This window comes from Psammomys obesus, unplaced genomic scaffold (genome assembly GCF_907164565.1).
Source record: "Psammomys obesus unplaced genomic scaffold, mPsaObe1.curated_primary_1811, whole genome shotgun sequence".
Classification (NCBI taxonomy): Eukaryota; Metazoa; Chordata; class Mammalia; order Rodentia; family Muridae; genus Psammomys; species Psammomys obesus.
The window spans coordinates 6,382,391-6,400,132 of NW_026596149.1; the positions used below are offsets into that span (position 1 = coordinate 6,382,391).

Sequence of the window (17,742 nt, forward strand, 5' to 3'; positions counted from 1 at the left end):
CAGGCGGCTGCAATGAGGCCAGCCAAGCTCAGGCATGTCACTCCTTTGAAACACCTGGGGGTGAGGCATTGCTTAAATTGGACTCGTGTTCCTAGTAACATTTTTATTTTAACAAAGGGGCGAGAATGTTATTTTATAGTTATTTTTTGTGTGTGTGTGTGATTCTAATACCAATACAGGTGTCTTATACCATAGTCTTAACTTATCTGCTTGAATAAACGAAAACTCATGAAGATGGGGCATTTATGTGGGAAATGTCCTAGAACCTTAACAGAGGAGACAGTGTCCTTAAGTTGGCTGCTAACATTCATTCTCTTGCCTCAGCCTCCCCAAAAGCTAAGGTTAGAGGCATGTGGCTAAATAATCCATTTAGCCAATTAACTTATTAAGCTACTGGAGTTAGCTCAGCATCATGGTTTTGGAGGCAGGAACACCCAAGCAACTTGCTGGGGTTAGAAAACACAGCAAGAAGCAGAGTGAGAAGGGTTTGACTCCAGCCAGTCCACCCTCTTAGTGGGCTCCAGAGGCTGAGGTGTTTGCAGTGTTTCAGCTCACAGCTCTGGGCTTACAGGTTCACAAATCATACTGCACTGATGGATTTGGTTAAATGGCACATGTGGTTCTCTTAGTTTAGTGAGCAAAGGACAGTAGAGCAAGCTTGATGTTCACTCTCAGGGATCAAGTCCCAGGGCTCTCAGCGGGGGCAGTCTAGGCTCTATGACAGCCATAAAGCAAGTGCTCTTACCTGTGAATTAGAGGCTAGGGTGGGGCTCATAGGTAAGGTTGAGGTGGCCAAAGTCCGACTGAGGAGAGGGTTGGGGAGGTTACTGCTGGGAGGGTGGGTGGCCTTCCAGTATGCCTCCAGATAATCGGCAAGATGCTCACAAGCATCCTCAAGCTGGTTCTCATCCAAGATCACATCAAATGACTCCTGCTAAAGCAAGCATTTCAGATAGAAAGTTAACACAACCCAGGACCAAGCTCCAGCCTCCCAAGCCCTTAGTAGAGGAGAGGCCTTGCCCATTGTGTGTTCTTACCCTGTTTTCTCCTTTTCTATTGGCTGACTCTCTGAGCTTGTTTGTGTTTGTGAGAGAGAGATAGAGACAAAGACAGAAACAGAGAGACAGAGAGAGTGCTCAAATCCTTAATTAAAACACTGAACAGGGGAGGGTGGGACCAGGAGGGGAGGAGGGAGGGGCTTATGGGGGGATACAAAATGAATAAAGTATAATTAATAAAAGTTAAATTTAAAAAAAAGAAAAAAAACACTGAACAGTTAGCTAACTGCTGGAAAATGGACAACTGTCAGCATAATTGGTCAGGCCAATGTAAGGGAATTATCAGTTGTGGAAAAAAAACTGATACTATAGTAGAAAAACATGAAAAATCTAAACAATTTAGAAGGGTGCTTGTTCTTGATACAGACTGTAGAAAGCTCTGGAAGCTACTGAGGCAAGATTAGGTTATACACTTTGGCAGAAAAAACCTGAACTACCAACATTTTGACATTATCCAACCTTAACAGTTCAGTGTGGGGAGAGGTCAGTAAAAGAAGTGATCTTTTACTTTTGGAGATTTAAAATTATTGATCAAGAAATTTAACATACCTAAACCAATCAAATTCATAATTGTAACTTTTATAGCTTCTGAAATAGTACTTGAATGAACACTTCTATAGGCCCAAAGCAGGAGTGTGTTTCTGGGAAACTTATTGTTTAAAAATGTGGTTTGGGCCTGTTGAGATCGCTTACTGGGGAAAAGAGCTTGTGCAACCATGAGGGTCCTAGTTAGAATCTCCAGAACCCATACCAAAGCCGGATGAAAAGCATTGAGGTTTTGTAATCCAGCACTCCTACAGATATGAGAGTCCTGGAAATCAGGCAGCCAGATAGCCTGGTATACACACTGGCTGACAATAAAACACCATATCTCAAACAAGACTGAAGGCGGGGACCAACACCCATGGTTGTCCTCTGACCTCTATGTAAGCTGTGGTAGACATGCTCACGCAGGCATTCTCTATTATTATTATTTATTAAAATGTATTCACTTTGTATCTCAGCTATAGTCCCCTCCCTCATCTCCTCATAGTCATGCCCTCCCTCCCTCTTCTCCCCGTAAGCTCCTTCCCTAATCCACTGATAGGGAAGGTCCCCCTCCCCTTCTATCTGACCCTAGCCTATCACTTCTCATCAGGACTGCCTGCGCTGTCTTCCTCTGTGGCCTGGCAAGACTGCATGCCCTACGGGGAGGTGACCAGACCCACTTGGAAACTGAGCAGCCTATGGGCTTCCTCTGAGAAGGGGCTCTAGGTTCTTTCTATGCATGGTCTTTGGTTAAAGTATCAGTCTCTGCAGGCCCCCCTGGGCCCAGATATTTTGGCTTTTTTGTTCTCTTTGTAGAACTCCTGTCCCCTCCATGTCTTTCTATCTCCCTCTTCTTCCATCACACTGGCATTCTTAAACACAAAAATCAACATTTAGTTTGACATGGTCCAAGTCAATTTTTAGGACACTTGTTAAAAGGAGAAAATAGGTTGCCTGTAGCTAAAAGTAGATAAGAACCAGACTCCAAATAGGTCCATCTTAAAACCATAATCCGTTATCAGAAAGTGAGGCCTGCACAGGATGCATGCAGCGCTGGAAGGGTAATCATTACATGGCCTACACATGCTCAGGAACGCATGGTCACACAAGCTGTGTGACTTTTCTTCTTTGGAATGGATGCCACTGTAAGGGAGGAGAGTCTCTTCCTATAGGCATGTAACTGCAGTTTTAAAAATGCAGCTCTGATCTCGTCAACTGTTTGTACCATGTAGATAACTTACCGGAGGACACTGGGCCAGTTTATCAGCTGCTACCATCTGGACATTGAGGTGCTTTGCTTGAGATTTCCCTCGAGATTTTATTAACCTTTGTAAAACCTGGAAAAGGTACAGGTTTGTAACAGAGGAATTTGTTCTTAGGTAAGCTACAGAGTATATTCTAGACTACTTTATAATACATATTCCTGGATGAACAACATATATAGTTGAGGAAATACAAGATAGAGATTAACCACAAAATTAACTTGCTTGTATAAATGTCTTGCAGGCTTTAAGCACTAGTATAAAGCTGATGTTGAGTCTTTTCTAGCCTAAGAGTTCTCAAACTTCGTGCCTCATGACCTATTTAAGTTTAGAAAAAAAAATCATGAACCTCAAAGAACCACTGTAGTATAGGAAATATTTCTAATATCAGAAATCTTAACACTGTTAATCATTTAAAAATAAATACATATTAATATAACTCGGTTTTTAGGAAACCTGAACTATCTGCTTCTACATGCAATCTGCTATAATGAACAGTTCTCTTGATATTTGTAAAGAGATCATTACAGACTGTTAAATAAAGGGGGATGTTCCAGCTGTGCCTCTTCAGAGAGTAGGTGACATTCTTCAATACTATGCTTACGTCCAGCAAGTATGAAGACCTGTGGCCACGAGGACTCAGGACCCACATGGGCAGCCTAATGTACCACAGTAAGCGTACAGTCCTGAACTCAGTGGCAGACTCTGTGAGGCAGGGGAGAGGGGAAAGCCTTGCCAGGCCACAGAGGAAGACAAGGTAACTAGTCCTGAGGAGACCTGATAGGGTAGGGTCTGAGGGAAGGGGAGGAGACCCTCCCCTATCAGTGAACTAAGGGAGGGGCATAGGGGGGAGAAGAGGAAGTGAGAATGGGATGAGGGATAGGACTACAGATGGGATATAAATTGAATAAATTGTAATAAATGGTCATAATAAAAAAGAAGAGAATAAAAAAGAATATAGTCCTGTGGTCTGGATGGAAATTCAACTGGACCTTTCACTATTCATGACTTGTAAAGTCATTCATGGCATTCTATATGGTCTATACATTTATATGCTTCATTGTTTAATACCGTTGGCAACATATACTTCTTTTAAAGAATCTGAATGATCTTAGGGACAGATCTGCTAAGTACTTAGGTCCGAATGAGCATCCTTTTCGGTAGTCCTGAGAACAGGAGCTCACAGCGTTTCTCCTTGAGACAGTTTAACCTGGGCAGTAGCTGAACATTCTCTTTCATCACACACAGTGTTAAACGTACTACTGCATCTTCACATTCTTATGTGAAACTGGCCTTTGAGTTGATTATAACTGTGAGAATAAAAGGATGCGTTCCCTGCTACCCTCTGCATTCATGCTTAGGCTCCCAGCAGCTTTCCCACACGTGTGCAGATGCAAAGAGTTTTCTCGACGAAGCAGCTCCACATTACAAACCCTCTGAAATCATTTCAGTGACCCCTGACCTACACTCTAAGACCACTGCTCAGATTCACCACCCTAACCATGCTCATAGTTTTCCTAAAACTTCTTGACTAATGTGGATTTTTTCAAAAACTCTGTGTCCATGATAAAGGCATAGCCTGTGACTACTGGAAAGAGAGCATAACACATGCCACCTGCATCTGAATATAGAAAACAGTGCAAGCACACTTACCTTAGGAGATGAAATCTTTACATACACTATGATAGGGGCCAAAGAGGTCTTACTGAGTTGAGCTGGGTGATTAATTGTATCTGCATCAAGGACTACCAATTGCAGTGTTCTTGCAAGTTCAAAAATCCTTTCAATTTCACTCTGAACTTCCGCTGTGAAGGATTAAACAGTTCATTCATTTAAAGGACACATTTTTAACTATAGTAAGCTGGAATAAAATGGCACACTTTCTTATCTAGAGTGACATCAGGCCAAGCTGCTATTTTAATGATTATAGCCAATGTGACCAATAAAAGGTGTCCTTTGGCAAGGGCTGTTTCCTCACACCTTTAGTACTTCAGGAATTGTTCTTTCAGACAGCACCAGATGAACCATCTTTCTTTGCTCATGAGTTTACCTGTGTTGGGCCATCTGTTATGTAAAAATGTACAACATAAAAAGACAGATGAAGAGTGCCTTTTAAAGACTTGGCCCAAACCACACTTTTTTCATATTTTCCACCAGGGAAGACACGGTTGTAAGTATAACCTCTTCAGTCTATTTAAGGGTAACTGTAGGTATGTTTTCAAGGTTGACCATTGGTGTGTTCTGCCCTGGGGAGGACCACTGTCCAGTTCCCAGCTTTTGTCAGTTGTCATAGTTCTTTGTGTAGGGTTGGGGTCTCAGTTGGGCTTTTCTCCCTCCAGTTAGGCATATTCACTGCTGTCCTCCATGTTTGGCTCACTTTTGAGCAGTAGGATGGTGACGTTACAGGTGTAACATCACAGCTTCTGATATTACTGGGAATATATATGTATATGCATACACGCCTACAATAACAGTAAACACTAAATAACAGTAAACAGTAAACAGGTCTCCTCAGTTGAATGTCTGTAATAATGAGAATACTGTCCACACTGCTTAGTGTGGTGGCTGCTAGCCAGGTGTGGGTACTTAGCACTTAAAATGTAGCTATTCTGAATGAAAAAAAAAAAACGAATCTTAAATTTTAATAATGTAGTATTGAACTGTAAAACACAGCATGGAATGTGTAGTTCTGACTGCAGGTGAGAGGGTCAAGTCTATGAGTCTCTGTCACACCAGTCATCTGGGGCCTATGAATGCTTCAGTTTCTTTGGTGGATGCATCTATATTAATGGCATAACGTTTGGGGGGATGATTTTAACACATATTCTTCTAGAAAGGGCAAGTCAGTAACTGCATCAAATTCTTTACTTGGATGCTTTGAGAAACAACAGCCTAGTCACTTGAGATACTAACTGCAAAATGATCTTTGGTCACACAGCACTCTGATACAGTCTTACGACAGTAAATACTGCATACCCTGTCTGACCACGCTCTTAGGTTACTAGTTTATAAAAAGCACAGGGAACAGAATTGTATCAATGATAACAGTGTAATGCAGAAAAATTCAGACCATCAAAATCCTTCAGAATAAGTAGCCAGTTTTTTTTTTCAAGAAAAAATATGTAAAAAGAGATTTGAGAGACTGAACTCAAATATTCAGTATTCAGATAGTAGGTTATATATTTGTAATGAATAACATTGGTAAAATATGCCAGCAGTTGCTTCCCTATGCTTCGTGTATGGGAGGGTGAAGATTCTACATAAAACAATACCGGCTACAAGTAGTTCTTTAGCTTTGCAGCTACCTGATGAAAGTGTCCCTAACACTATACATTCCATGCTGTCACTGGCTAGAATATCAGTTCCTCCTTGAGGCCTTCCTTGTATCCAGTAATGCCTTCCTCATTTTATTCTATGCTCCCTCAGTTCATGAGCCACTGACCAGCCATCTGCTATTTTCAGTTCCATATTTTGTGTCCTTTGCTTCAGTGAGTCTGGCACCTTGGATACTGCCCAGCAAGAGTCTCTTTTCTCCTTATACCGTATCCTATTGCCTTAAGAATAAGCCAAGGAGCTTTAGCAAGCTCTTTAATGCCTTACCCTACCTTCATATGGTTTGCCTTCTAGCTCGCTTTTCTTTAAACCGTACAGTTTAACCAAAGTGACATGTTTTCCAGAAGCTTCTTATAATTGCCACTGTCTAAAGTCATCACCTCATCGCCTTCTCAACCCCACTCCCTTCTATGTGCTTCCAAGCTTCACGTTTCAGCTCAGGATGCCTCCTGGGAAAGCCTTCCCCATGGCTTACACCTACTGCAGCCTCGGCTCTTTGGTACAGCTTCATCACAAGAACACTATTTCCTCTCTGCATACCATGGCTCCTATTTGCCTTATTGCTCTCCTTAGCTCTTGGGTGCAGCGGCTATATCAAATCCATCCTCCCAGTTTTGGACTTCGGCATGTGTTTGGTGCCTAGCACATGCTTAACAAGAATACATGAGTAGAAGAGGCATCCAGAAAACTGCATAACCAATAATTGTAAAAGCCTTGGCAACCTACACCAGTCTATCCTGATGTTGATTTAGTTGGTCACTGTAAATAAACTGCTTGATTTTGTTTATTGGTTAAATCTATGAAATGATCATTTTGTAACAACTTTGAGTATCAAATAAAATAAGATTACTATAAATGAATATGAGCACATTTTTTTTTTTTTTTTAAAAAAAGACAGACAGATGGGGTGTCGTCGTGTGGCCCGAGGTGCTTTTGAACTTAGACTATCTGCCCGAAGTGCTGGGGGTTTCGCACCGTATCTGCATCCCTAACATACCTCCAGACCTGTGCCACGAAAGGCTCATCACTGAGGGCACGTTGGGCAGGAGACAATCCAGGGGTTGTTTTTACATGTGTGGGACATGTGTGCATGTGCCCACAGACCAGACGAGGGTATGGGGTCCCTTGTAGCTGGAGTTAAAAGTGATTGTCAGCTGCCCAACAGACTAGGAACTAAATTCTAGTTCTCCGAAAGAGCAGCAAGTACCCTTAGTCATACTCCCAAAACAGAGTCTTATGAAGTATTACTAAAGTATAAAATGTTATTATTTATATAATTATTGTTCAGGGTAACTGAAAAATTTCTGTGCTAAAACCCTGCCTCCTAAAGGCTAAACATATTTGACAAAGAATTAGGTGAATCTAAACATATCCCACAACTTATAAAAATGTTTAAAACCAGGAACCTAACAATATAATACTTAAAAAGTGTACCAGTAAATAAAACACCAAGCAATGCTTCAGCATGCTATAGCAGCTGCTAGAGGGTCTGAATTTTACCTTATTGTATACTGGTGAACAATTTTCTGTAAATAAATTAAAGTCCCCACACTGCTTTTACAAATGAAAATACTGATGCAATTCAGCGGACAGATAGCACTTGACTTCCTCTGTTATCAGTCTTGATATGTAAATCATACTGTTTTGAATATGATTTCATCACTGATGTAAACATTCAGTGAACATTACCGAAATAAACCACAATGCTGATAGCTGGTGGAATGTTTTGACCTAAGTGTCTTAATAATCTACAATATTAAATCATTAAGAGTATAGACTAGGTCTTGACATCGATTTTTCTGTATGGTACTTGGAGTTATTCTCTAGTCAGATCTGCTCACTGATACTGTTAGGGGAGGAATATTTAAACAGCTTAAGCCCATTGGTACTGGCTGACTTACCTAAGCTTGACCTTGTGTTGGATCTTTCTATTATTGCATGCTTACTGGGATTGTTTAATACTGAGCGTTTGGCGAGGGAGATGTCAGCAGTGACTCTTGTAATGGATATCCTGTTGGAGAAAAGAGAAAATCCCAAGATTGTTAATCTAATAAAACAGAAGTGCATATCCAAGACTTAAGGGATAAATGCCACGTAGGTATATACACAAGGGTTACAGAGATGATTCAGCAGTTAAGAGCACTTGTTCTGTGCTCACAGGTCGGGCTTGTTGGCTTCATGTTTCACTGTAAGACATTCTTGCTGAGTATTTTATACAGAAGACCTTTGTTAGAGCATATAGTTTGGTCACTGGATGGTTTTCTCACGCCCTTATGGTGGTTCATAACCATCTGTAATCCAGTTGCAGGAAATCCAGTGCCCTCTTCTGACCTCTAGGCACCAGGCACACACACAATATACAGACGTACATGTAGACAAAACCCTCATAGTCAATAAATATAAACTTGAATTACACATGTGTAAGTATAAATACACACCTATACTCATATGTGTGTGTGTGTGTGTGTGTATACATGCATGTTTCAAAACAGACTTATTAGGATAGGTAATTTTATATTATACGTTAGCAGGAAATGGTACCAAGTCTAATTAAATTGTCCCTGAAATTGGAAAGAAATTCACATTTGCTAATGAAAAAAAGAAACTACCAGCAGACTCATTTAAAACTTTGTGTTACTGTAAACAAAAACAAAATTTACTCTTAAAATAAACTAAGATTCCTAACTGTAATCTTATTCCCAGTACAGTGCTATGACACCATGAAGAAGAAGGTGGCAGACCAGCCTTCCTTCAGAGAACTGAGAGTCTAGTAACAGATGGAGAGCGAACATTGACTCAGAATGATGACAGTATGATACTGAGAACACATATAGGCTATGAAAGCAGTAACATGTTGAAAAGGTTTCATATGGGTAGAAATAATGTATGTGGGAGCTAAAAGTAGGAAGTAGCTTGTACTTGGGAAAGTTGAATACTCAGGGAATATTCAGAGGCAGTAGGAAAAATGTGAGACAAAAATGAAAGACTTAACAGTATCCACAAAGAAGCTGGTGACAGTAAGACTAAAACCAAGCGACTTGGTTTGAAAGTCTGATTCAAAGACAGAGCATCAGGGGGCCTGTCAGAACTATTTGTCTATTAGGTATAAAACCTCAGACTCACCTACAGGCAATAAAGCAGTGGGCCCTGGCTAATGGACTGTAGTCAGAGAAGGGGGCTGGGAACATTAGATGGCAAAGGAAAAATGATTCTGAATGTTGAACCCTTGTACCGCTTCCCCTTGATCTTTTGGAAGCCCAGCTTATATTTATTACATTTATAGCCTCCAGTTGTTAGAAAGGCCACCTCTCTAGACAAACCACACAGTGACTGAACTATATGCTCCAACAGAGGTCTCCTATATAAAACACTCAGCAAGAACGTCTTACAGGGAAACACGAAGCCAGCAAGCCCCACCTGTGCGCACAGCCCCCTGCTTCCTTAAATATAAGAGCATCATGAGGCATCTCTGTAAATGTCTTACAGGAGAGGCTACGAAAGAAACAACTATTGGGAAATACATTGAAGGCTAAATTATATTCATAGAACTGAAACAAAATTCATGTTTAAAACCTCAGAATAAGAAGGCTTTTGGAAATTAGAAAATGGCAGTAGAAATCAAGAGGGTAAGAGGATGAAGTTAAGGGCTCCCCTGAAAGAATAAAAACAGAGACAAACAACAAAACAAAACAAACAAACAAAAAACAGGAAAGTAAAGTTTGAAAGGTAAAGAATTGTGCAGCAGTTCAAATCCTAAATAGTTATGAGCTAAAAATTAATACCAGGATTAAAATGATAGATTTTTATATTAAAAGCTTCTAGCACCAATTAAAATCCGTACCAGATATAAATCTCATTGCACTTAGGAACCAAAACCCCAAAAAAGCTTCCAGAGGAAAATAGGACTTCAGATTTCTCAAGAGCAAGAGTTGGGCCAGAAGATTACAAAGCAAAAGTCTTGACAATCTCCTGGTCATGGCCAAGTGCCATAGGGCTAACTTGTCTGGAAAGGATGAAGCATGTGGACTTCTAGTTCAAGGCCAGCCCCAGCCACATAGTGAGACCCAGTCTCAAAAGCAGCAAAGGCCTTAACCATTCACACCATCAGTTAAGTGGGTTGATTAAAGACCTTTTTAGACATTCCAGAAAATCATTCTAGGGGTATGACTGAAGGATGTATTTGACTGGAATAGAAGGTGAATCTGGAGAGATGATAAAGGATCAAAGATAGAGGAACACCAATCCAAAGGCAAGTGGAAGAAATCTCTAAGGGATCCCTACGGTGGTAGAGAGTATACCAGGATATTAGCACAAAATGATCTCATGTACTGGGTGTGAGATGGTATGGCGGAGTGGCATCATTGGGGGAGCTCCAGCTGTGCCTCATATAATAGGATTCCGAAATATCATTCCTAAAGTGCCCATCGTGGGGGTGCAGGGGTGGCTCCTCTCCTACTGCCTGTGTGCTGGCCTTTTTAGGCTGCACATGGCAGCCCTTTGAATCTGCACCCAGCTAGTTGAAAAGCAAAAGGCAAACATTCTGGGGCTAATTAGGTTTAGAGTAGTGGTTCTCAAGACGTGCAGATTATCTAAATCACATTAAGCACCTAGGGAAAGAGATGCCCACATCGTAACATCCGAATTTGGTTTAAGTCAAATTAGGATATAGACCGTTAGGAGGGTTGTTGTTCTTTTGTCAAGGTGCCACCCAGGCTTGAGCTCTTGCTGCTGAAGCCTCCTGAGTACTAAAACTACAGGTATGTGTCACTAAATCTGGTCTCTTCCCTGCCCCCTTCCCCATGTACGTTAGGTAACTATGTGGTGCAGCCAATATATAAAACCATTAACTTTGAAGGCATTGTCTCACATCTAAGTAAATTTCCTACACCAGAAAATGAAGTAATGTAACGTTTCTCAGGATTATTGATTTCCAATCAGACTCCTTCACAGAACATTTTGACAGTAGTGCCTAATATCCCTGGAGCAATTCAGGACATGGTCCAAACAGTTTGGGGCTGACAGCTGACATTTTGAAAGTCACCAGTGAAGAAAGCCAGCTTTACCCCAGATGGTAGCTTGCCTTCTTCACTTGCTTTTTAATACATCTGTTCCTGTCCTGGACGTTACAGAGATTGCTTTACTTACATCACAGAACTCGTTATCTCAGATCTAGCTGCTCTGGTATGTAACAGAAAGAAGAGCTCTTCTTTGATGCTACACAGACTGTTTTGCAGCCCACAGTGCTTCTCCAGAACTCCCACAAATGATCTTAACTGTGAGGGCTTACTACCATAATTCTGGATAGCCTAGAACCTTTGCATTGGCCACATGTCCCATTATATTCCTCCCTTGTGGCCTTAACATTTTTTTTTAAAAAAAAGTAACTAATTTAGTGGATTCTAAAGAGTACTTCAGTTATTTTTTAGACCATCCTGTGTACATTCCGACCTGAGGCTTCTGACAAGTTTCCACTCTGTATGTCTTTGTCAATGTTAAAGATATTTAATGAGACAGTTGCTCTGCATATGCTCCCACGAGTAAAGGTGAAACTTTTACATCCTATGAAATTCATCTTTACGGGTTCTGACTTCCGTTGGGAACCCTTAATACATGGTCACAGGCCTAGAATGTTTAAGTGCAGCACCTTGTTCAAGATGAGCAAGGCAAGTTCATCAGGAATGGCACATGGAAAATACTTTTGCCTACATTCTGTTGTTTGGTTTATTTGTGTCCCGGATGAAATCAGCTTTATGAATCTGGATCTCAGATCCATAGAATATAGATCTGAAATCCAGATTCATAAATGCTGAGGATTGGACAGAAATAATTAAGTCCAGGCATCCTACTTTTGCATTTTCCACGTTTAGAAATGAGTACTTCATTCATTCATCCATCGACACCATAGGACACACTTTAGCAAAATTTGGGGGTTATGCAGATAGTTCCGGAATGGAATAAATGACAGAGCCCCCTCCCCCATAAAAATTAAATAAAAGTCAAACTAGGGCCATTCAAAGCCTGTCTTTTATGGCACAAATGACCAAATATTTCAAAAAGTTATTAAAAAAAAAAGTCTAATGACATTTGGCTCCTTAGACCTTTGATATAGTGTCTTTTGTACTTTGGAAACACAGCTGAGATGCCGTCTTCCTGTTTCTTTCCGTTCTTTGCGTCATCTGTCATGGGTCAGTTGTGTGGCCTGTGCAGGCATAGTCCACACAACACTGCACAGGAGAAGGCTGCGGGTGTGGCCAGCTGTTTCCGTTGTTAGCACAGGGAAGGAAGGACACGGCAAGGAACCAGGGTTAGCGTGCTGGCATGCAGAATGCACACTAGCACTGCGTGCTTTCAGGTCGCTTGTTTTCTAGTCTCAGTTTAAAGCTTGAGGTTTTACATTCTATATTTTTACCATGTCTCTGACAGGTTAGGGATTGGTTTGCTATGACACCTGTTGATTGTTTGATTCCGGTCCATCTTTCAGTAGTTACATCTGCTTTCTAATGGCTCTGTGATTTCGGGAAATAGTTTCCTTCAGTTCAGTTTGATCCAAGTAATTATTTGTCATGTTTGTGTAGTATGTTGGTGTCTGGGATACTGTAGTTACTGTACCAGTGTCCATAAACTAAAGTTGACCTGACCTCTGCTGAGTAGCCCCCTCCGCCCCTTTATGATCTGATGGCCATACTGCTTCCTACACAAACTGTTTCTTTTATCCACTTTCCTCCTCTTCCGAAAGACTTGTACCATTTCCTCTCTCTTATAGACCTTTTTCTTCCATGAAGCTAAGGTCCTTACCTTTTTTTTTTTTTCATGGTGAAGAGGGAAAAGATTGAGTCACATCTCAATCAGGACTTTCTAGTTTTGTCCCAGGTTATTAATGTCAATTTTCTGTGTAGGCCCTCAGAGTTTTCTAGTGGGCTTGCTTTATACATGATGCTGTATCACACCTCAACATCTTAATTCCCTCTCTACTGGCCATGCCCTCGTCTGTTTTGATGACATCTTAGTAGAATTAAGTTCCTTCTAGACTGGGACATTTTCAAATATGTCAGTTTCTCCTTTCTCCGTACTACCTGAACACTGTGTACATACACATGCTGGGGTGCCCCTTCAATTTTATTCTACTTTTCTGTACAAGTTTCAATTTGAAATTTGTGCACTTGCTCTTCAGAGACAAGGACAGTAGCCTCACTGTGTCTACATTTCTCTATCAAAGAATACACGGCTGACAATGATTCAATGCTCAACTCTCTTTTCATATTGAGTACTTCTTCAGGCACCAAGAGTGCCAGAGTTCACAAGACATTGAAGTACCCTGGCCTCACATTCTAGTTGGAGAATGGTAACAAAAAAGTCATACACATAAAAGAACTCCGGAAAGATGGAGAAGGGAGAGAGACCACGTAGCAGGAGCGTATGTGGTGGAAAGTTCCTACCAGAGGGAACAGCAAAGAACAGCCAGTGGTGTGGCGTGGGCCTGGCTGGCTGGAGCACAAGTAAGGCTAAGAAAGTCAGTGTCAGGGAAAGTCTAGCTGGAGTGGATATGAAAGGGAAGGAGAGCGAGTCCAGCATGTACAATCCAGTGAATTCTGCTCTGAAGAAAGGGGGGAAATGAGGAAGCCGGGTAGGAGGTGGGAGGGGTGTTAGGTCAAGTGTGAGGTCAGCTGCAGCTCACGTGGTCTGCACTAGGACAGGAAATACTGATGAGGAGAGGGAAAAGAACAATGCGAACAATGTCTGGGGATGTGGCTGAGTGCCCAGGTGGCTGAGTTAACTGCTGCTCAGAAAAGCACAGAAAAGGGAAACGCAGCGCATCCAGGCAGACACGCAAGTAGGGATACATGTAGCAGGCGTAACTCTGTCTTCTCTTGGCTTCTAATCTACCTGCTTCCAGAGAGAATCTAGCTATGAAGCCTAGTCTGGCTTTATTCCTCTGCCTCAACTCTGGCGCTCCCGTTACAGGCATGTGTCAGAAAGAGGCTTGCCTCTTTCCTTAATGAAACAAGAATACAAGTTTAAAGTGCAGTGAGAAGAGGTGAAAGGTCTATGGAGTGAGAAGATGATGGAAAAGTCTTGGAAGGGTGGGAACGTGAACAGAGAAAGGCGTGTTTATGATTATCTGGGCAGTGAGGAATGCTGGCTCGGGAATTGAGGGTGAGGCAATGAGCAGAGGTGGGGCCACACTGAGCTTGTCGATGCAGGTCCAGGGACCAGAGCATCCAGGGTTGAAGATATACACCACAAACACAGGATTGGACTTCACTAAATGAAGCCCACTTCCTGTCATAGAGAACAGAAAACAACTGATGCTCGGGGTCTTCCCACAGGTTTGGAACCTCTTCAAGACAAAAGCACTCAAGACTAGCATTGTAAAATACTTACCGCCCTTCAAATCTGTGTTTTAAAAAATCAAACAGTGCTTTTTGCATCATATCTGTGACCTGCAATTGAATAATAAATTAAGTTAGAAAAATCTGAAGATAAAAAATTGTTGCTGGCTCAGGAGAGATGGCTCATAGATTAAGAGCACTGGCTGCTCTTCCAAAGGTCCCAAGTTCAATTCCCAACAACCACATGGTGGCTTTATGTGTGTGTGTGTGGGGGGGTGTCTAGTACCGTCTTCTGTCATTCAGGCAGAACACTGTATACATAATAAAATGTATTTTGATTATGAGAATCAATTTTACTTCTTGTTAACATTTAAAAACCCGAGCGTCACATTTCAAGGAATGAGGTTACCACATTTCTTGTTCCTAAGCCCTAATGAAGTGACAAGATAAGACTTCAGAGTTTATCATGTTTTAGGGGCCAGAAACTACTTTGCAAGGGCTTGCTAGCATTCTCCATTTGATATTGTTTCCTGGATGTGCAGAGTCATAGCTAGCAGGAGTATCCAAGGCAACCTCTAGGAAAGCAGAACACTGAACAACATACACCAAAGCCTGAAAAACAACCTGCTGTGCTGCTGGGAGCCAAGTTCAAGTCCAATACGCCGAAGTGGAAGAGCACTGTAATAAAGCACGTTAGGTCAAATGAGCTACAGAGAGTAGCGCCTCAAACTTACCTCATACCCCTTCAGAGAAGGGCCCACCAGGACGACTGGACGCATGGAAGGTACCACATCATAAGGAGGAGTGTGCTCTGTCTGCAGAGAAATGAGACCCTTTTAGACTTCTCAAAGGCAGTGGATCTGAAGTTACTTTATGCAAGGCACTGATTTCTCAGACATTCAAATATTTTCATAGTTGTGTCTTTCCTAAGTAAATAAACCCAATGAAAGACTGGTGGGTTTGTTTTCCTGAGGTTTAAGTCACTGGATAGTCTCTGGTTTCCTTGCATATGAGCTAGTTGATTGATAGAACAGACAGAAACATGCTCAGAGCAGAACAGGTGCTTTAGGCTTGACCATACTCTGATGCATTGCTCTTCAGGCACACTTAGGCTTTCTGAGGAGTTAACAGGATCATGGCTAATTGTGAAGGAAAAGAAATCTCCGCTTCCTTTGCACATGACATGTTGGTATTACCTGTATAAACCCTAGATTCCAAACATTGTGTCACTTCACCACCAAATGCTTGGAACGCCACTCAAATTATGAGGAAGCAAAAACTGGCATGCATGCTTGTGCTATCATCATCACTATTCACAGCTTCAGGATTAATGCTTCAGGATTTTGGTTCTCCGTTGTTAGGCAGTTATCAATGTCTCGAATGTAGATTTACGTGTGTTGGGAGGAAGGTGGATGATTTGTCATCATTCCATTTGTCTACCTTACATGTCTAACATTTCTGATACACACATTAGCTGGTCTCTGTTCTTTAACTAATTCGTACCTTTCTGAAGGCAATCCATTATATTTTAAAGAAGATGAGAGTGGGAGCTAAATTTTATTGCTTGATTTTTTTCAAATAAAAACTTGAAACGTAGATAATATAATTTGCTTGATGATATTTAAGCAAGCTCTTGTCATGGCAATTGCAAAGTGATGCAGAAATAACCTTTCTTAATGCATAAGGGCAGGGCATAGGGCTTTAGATACTGGGTGGATGGACAAATCAGTTATTCCCATGATGCATGAGCACTATAAGACATATCCTCCCTTACGGGGGAAAATATTTTTAAGTCACATGCACCAAAAGAAATGTTCTTTTTACTATCATAAGAATTTTATCAGCTGAGGAGCATGTAATATTTGCATCATTATCATTAAAAACCATTTGACTGTTGTTTAAAATTGCCCCTCACAAACTTGCTGTATTCCTATTTTCCGTTGCTTATGGGGCTATTTAGACACACATCAAATCAATAGTGTCCATATGAGCTTTCATCACTAGTTGTCCACCATATCACCAAAAGGACAAAGATATTACGGTGAATGATCTGTTCACCTTTTACTGCTTAATATTTTTCCTAGCACCCAAAGCTTTCTTTTACTAGACATGATAAAGATAAAATACGTATTTGAATGAAATTAAACAAAAAACAGGACACAGAACAGTGATAGCACAAAAGCCAGACAAGCAGCACCCTAAAAACAACCTAAAACAAAGACAGCTGGTGTGGACATGCAGCCAGCTCTCTTGTTCTGAGCTCACGTTCTCGTAGAATGAGGAACACAAGAAGAATGAGCACCAGTACTGCAGGCATCATAAGCATATTTGCTAACAGGTTACATTTCGTATCACCTGGATTTGTACTGAAAACTCCTAGAAGCCATATCATTTTGATAGTTCAGTGAGAACCACCCCTTTTCACTGCTATTGATAGGATTATAAATCACAAGCATTGTAATAACAGCTATAAAGAAATCTGGGTGGCCCAGTATTAGACAGGACTTTGGTTCCTTTGGTCTCTGAGGGCCAGCTAGCAAAGGGTTACCTATGCTAGCCATCATCCAGCTTCTTCTGTCAGCAGGGGCAACAATAGAAATTACCTTATTGATGGAATATTGACTTGGTAATGTATTGCTAACCACAACATTTTTATCTTATTTATCTTATTCAGTCTTTTTGGCTAAGCCATTTTTTTTTTCTTAGCCAAAAGCTGGCTAAGGAAAAAACAAGTTTGAATTCTTTAGAGGAAAAATTAGGATAAACTTGTTTAATGTTTTGAAATTTACAGGCAGGTAAACTGCAAAATACTGTCTAACAATCAAGATCACACTGGCATTGCTACTTGGTGAGGTGCAGAGTGGCTGAGCAGTGTTGACTATCTAAGAAACACCTGCAATGCAGGCGTTCCAGCTGTCTTGCTGCAAACTTCAGTTGTGATGACCAGGTTAGACCAGAGAGGTGGCCCACCCTCATGGAGGATCATCAGGTTCAGGCCTTCTGTGGCAACACAAAAGTTCAGGTGTTTAAAATCGTGCCTGGAGCTCTCTTCTTGATGATTATTTTAAAAGAAAAAAAAGCAAACCTACTCTTTTGTGTATGGCAACTTATTATTAGCTTCTAATAATAGAGCAAAACAGGTTTTTATGGAGGTAAGGCTTTTAATTTGCTGAAAGTTTAGGGCAGAATAGATTTTTACTTTGTATATATAAGTTAAAAAATACTCATGCT

General features: G+C 41.1%; 1 protein-coding gene across 7 annotated transcripts in view; it reads right to left on the reverse strand.

The window, feature by feature from the left end:
• Positions 1-17,742, reverse strand: part of Cacnb2 (calcium voltage-gated channel auxiliary subunit beta 2) — a 376,658-nt gene that overhangs the window by 1,094 nt on the left and 357,822 nt on the right. For all 7 annotated transcript variants that reach the window (XM_055593775.1, XM_055593773.1, XM_055593778.1 and 4 more), the window contains 6 exons: positions 15,246-15,326; positions 14,564-14,622; positions 8,083-8,192; positions 4,502-4,653; positions 2,828-2,923; positions 746-934 (listed from right to left, as the gene is read on the reverse strand). In XM_055593775.1, coding sequence (XP_055449750.1) covers positions 746-934; positions 2,828-2,923; positions 4,502-4,653; positions 8,083-8,192; positions 14,564-14,622; positions 15,246-15,326 — 687 coding nt within the window. The remainder of the gene's footprint in view (positions 1-745; positions 935-2,827; positions 2,924-4,501; positions 4,654-8,082; positions 8,193-14,563; positions 14,623-15,245; positions 15,327-17,742) is intronic.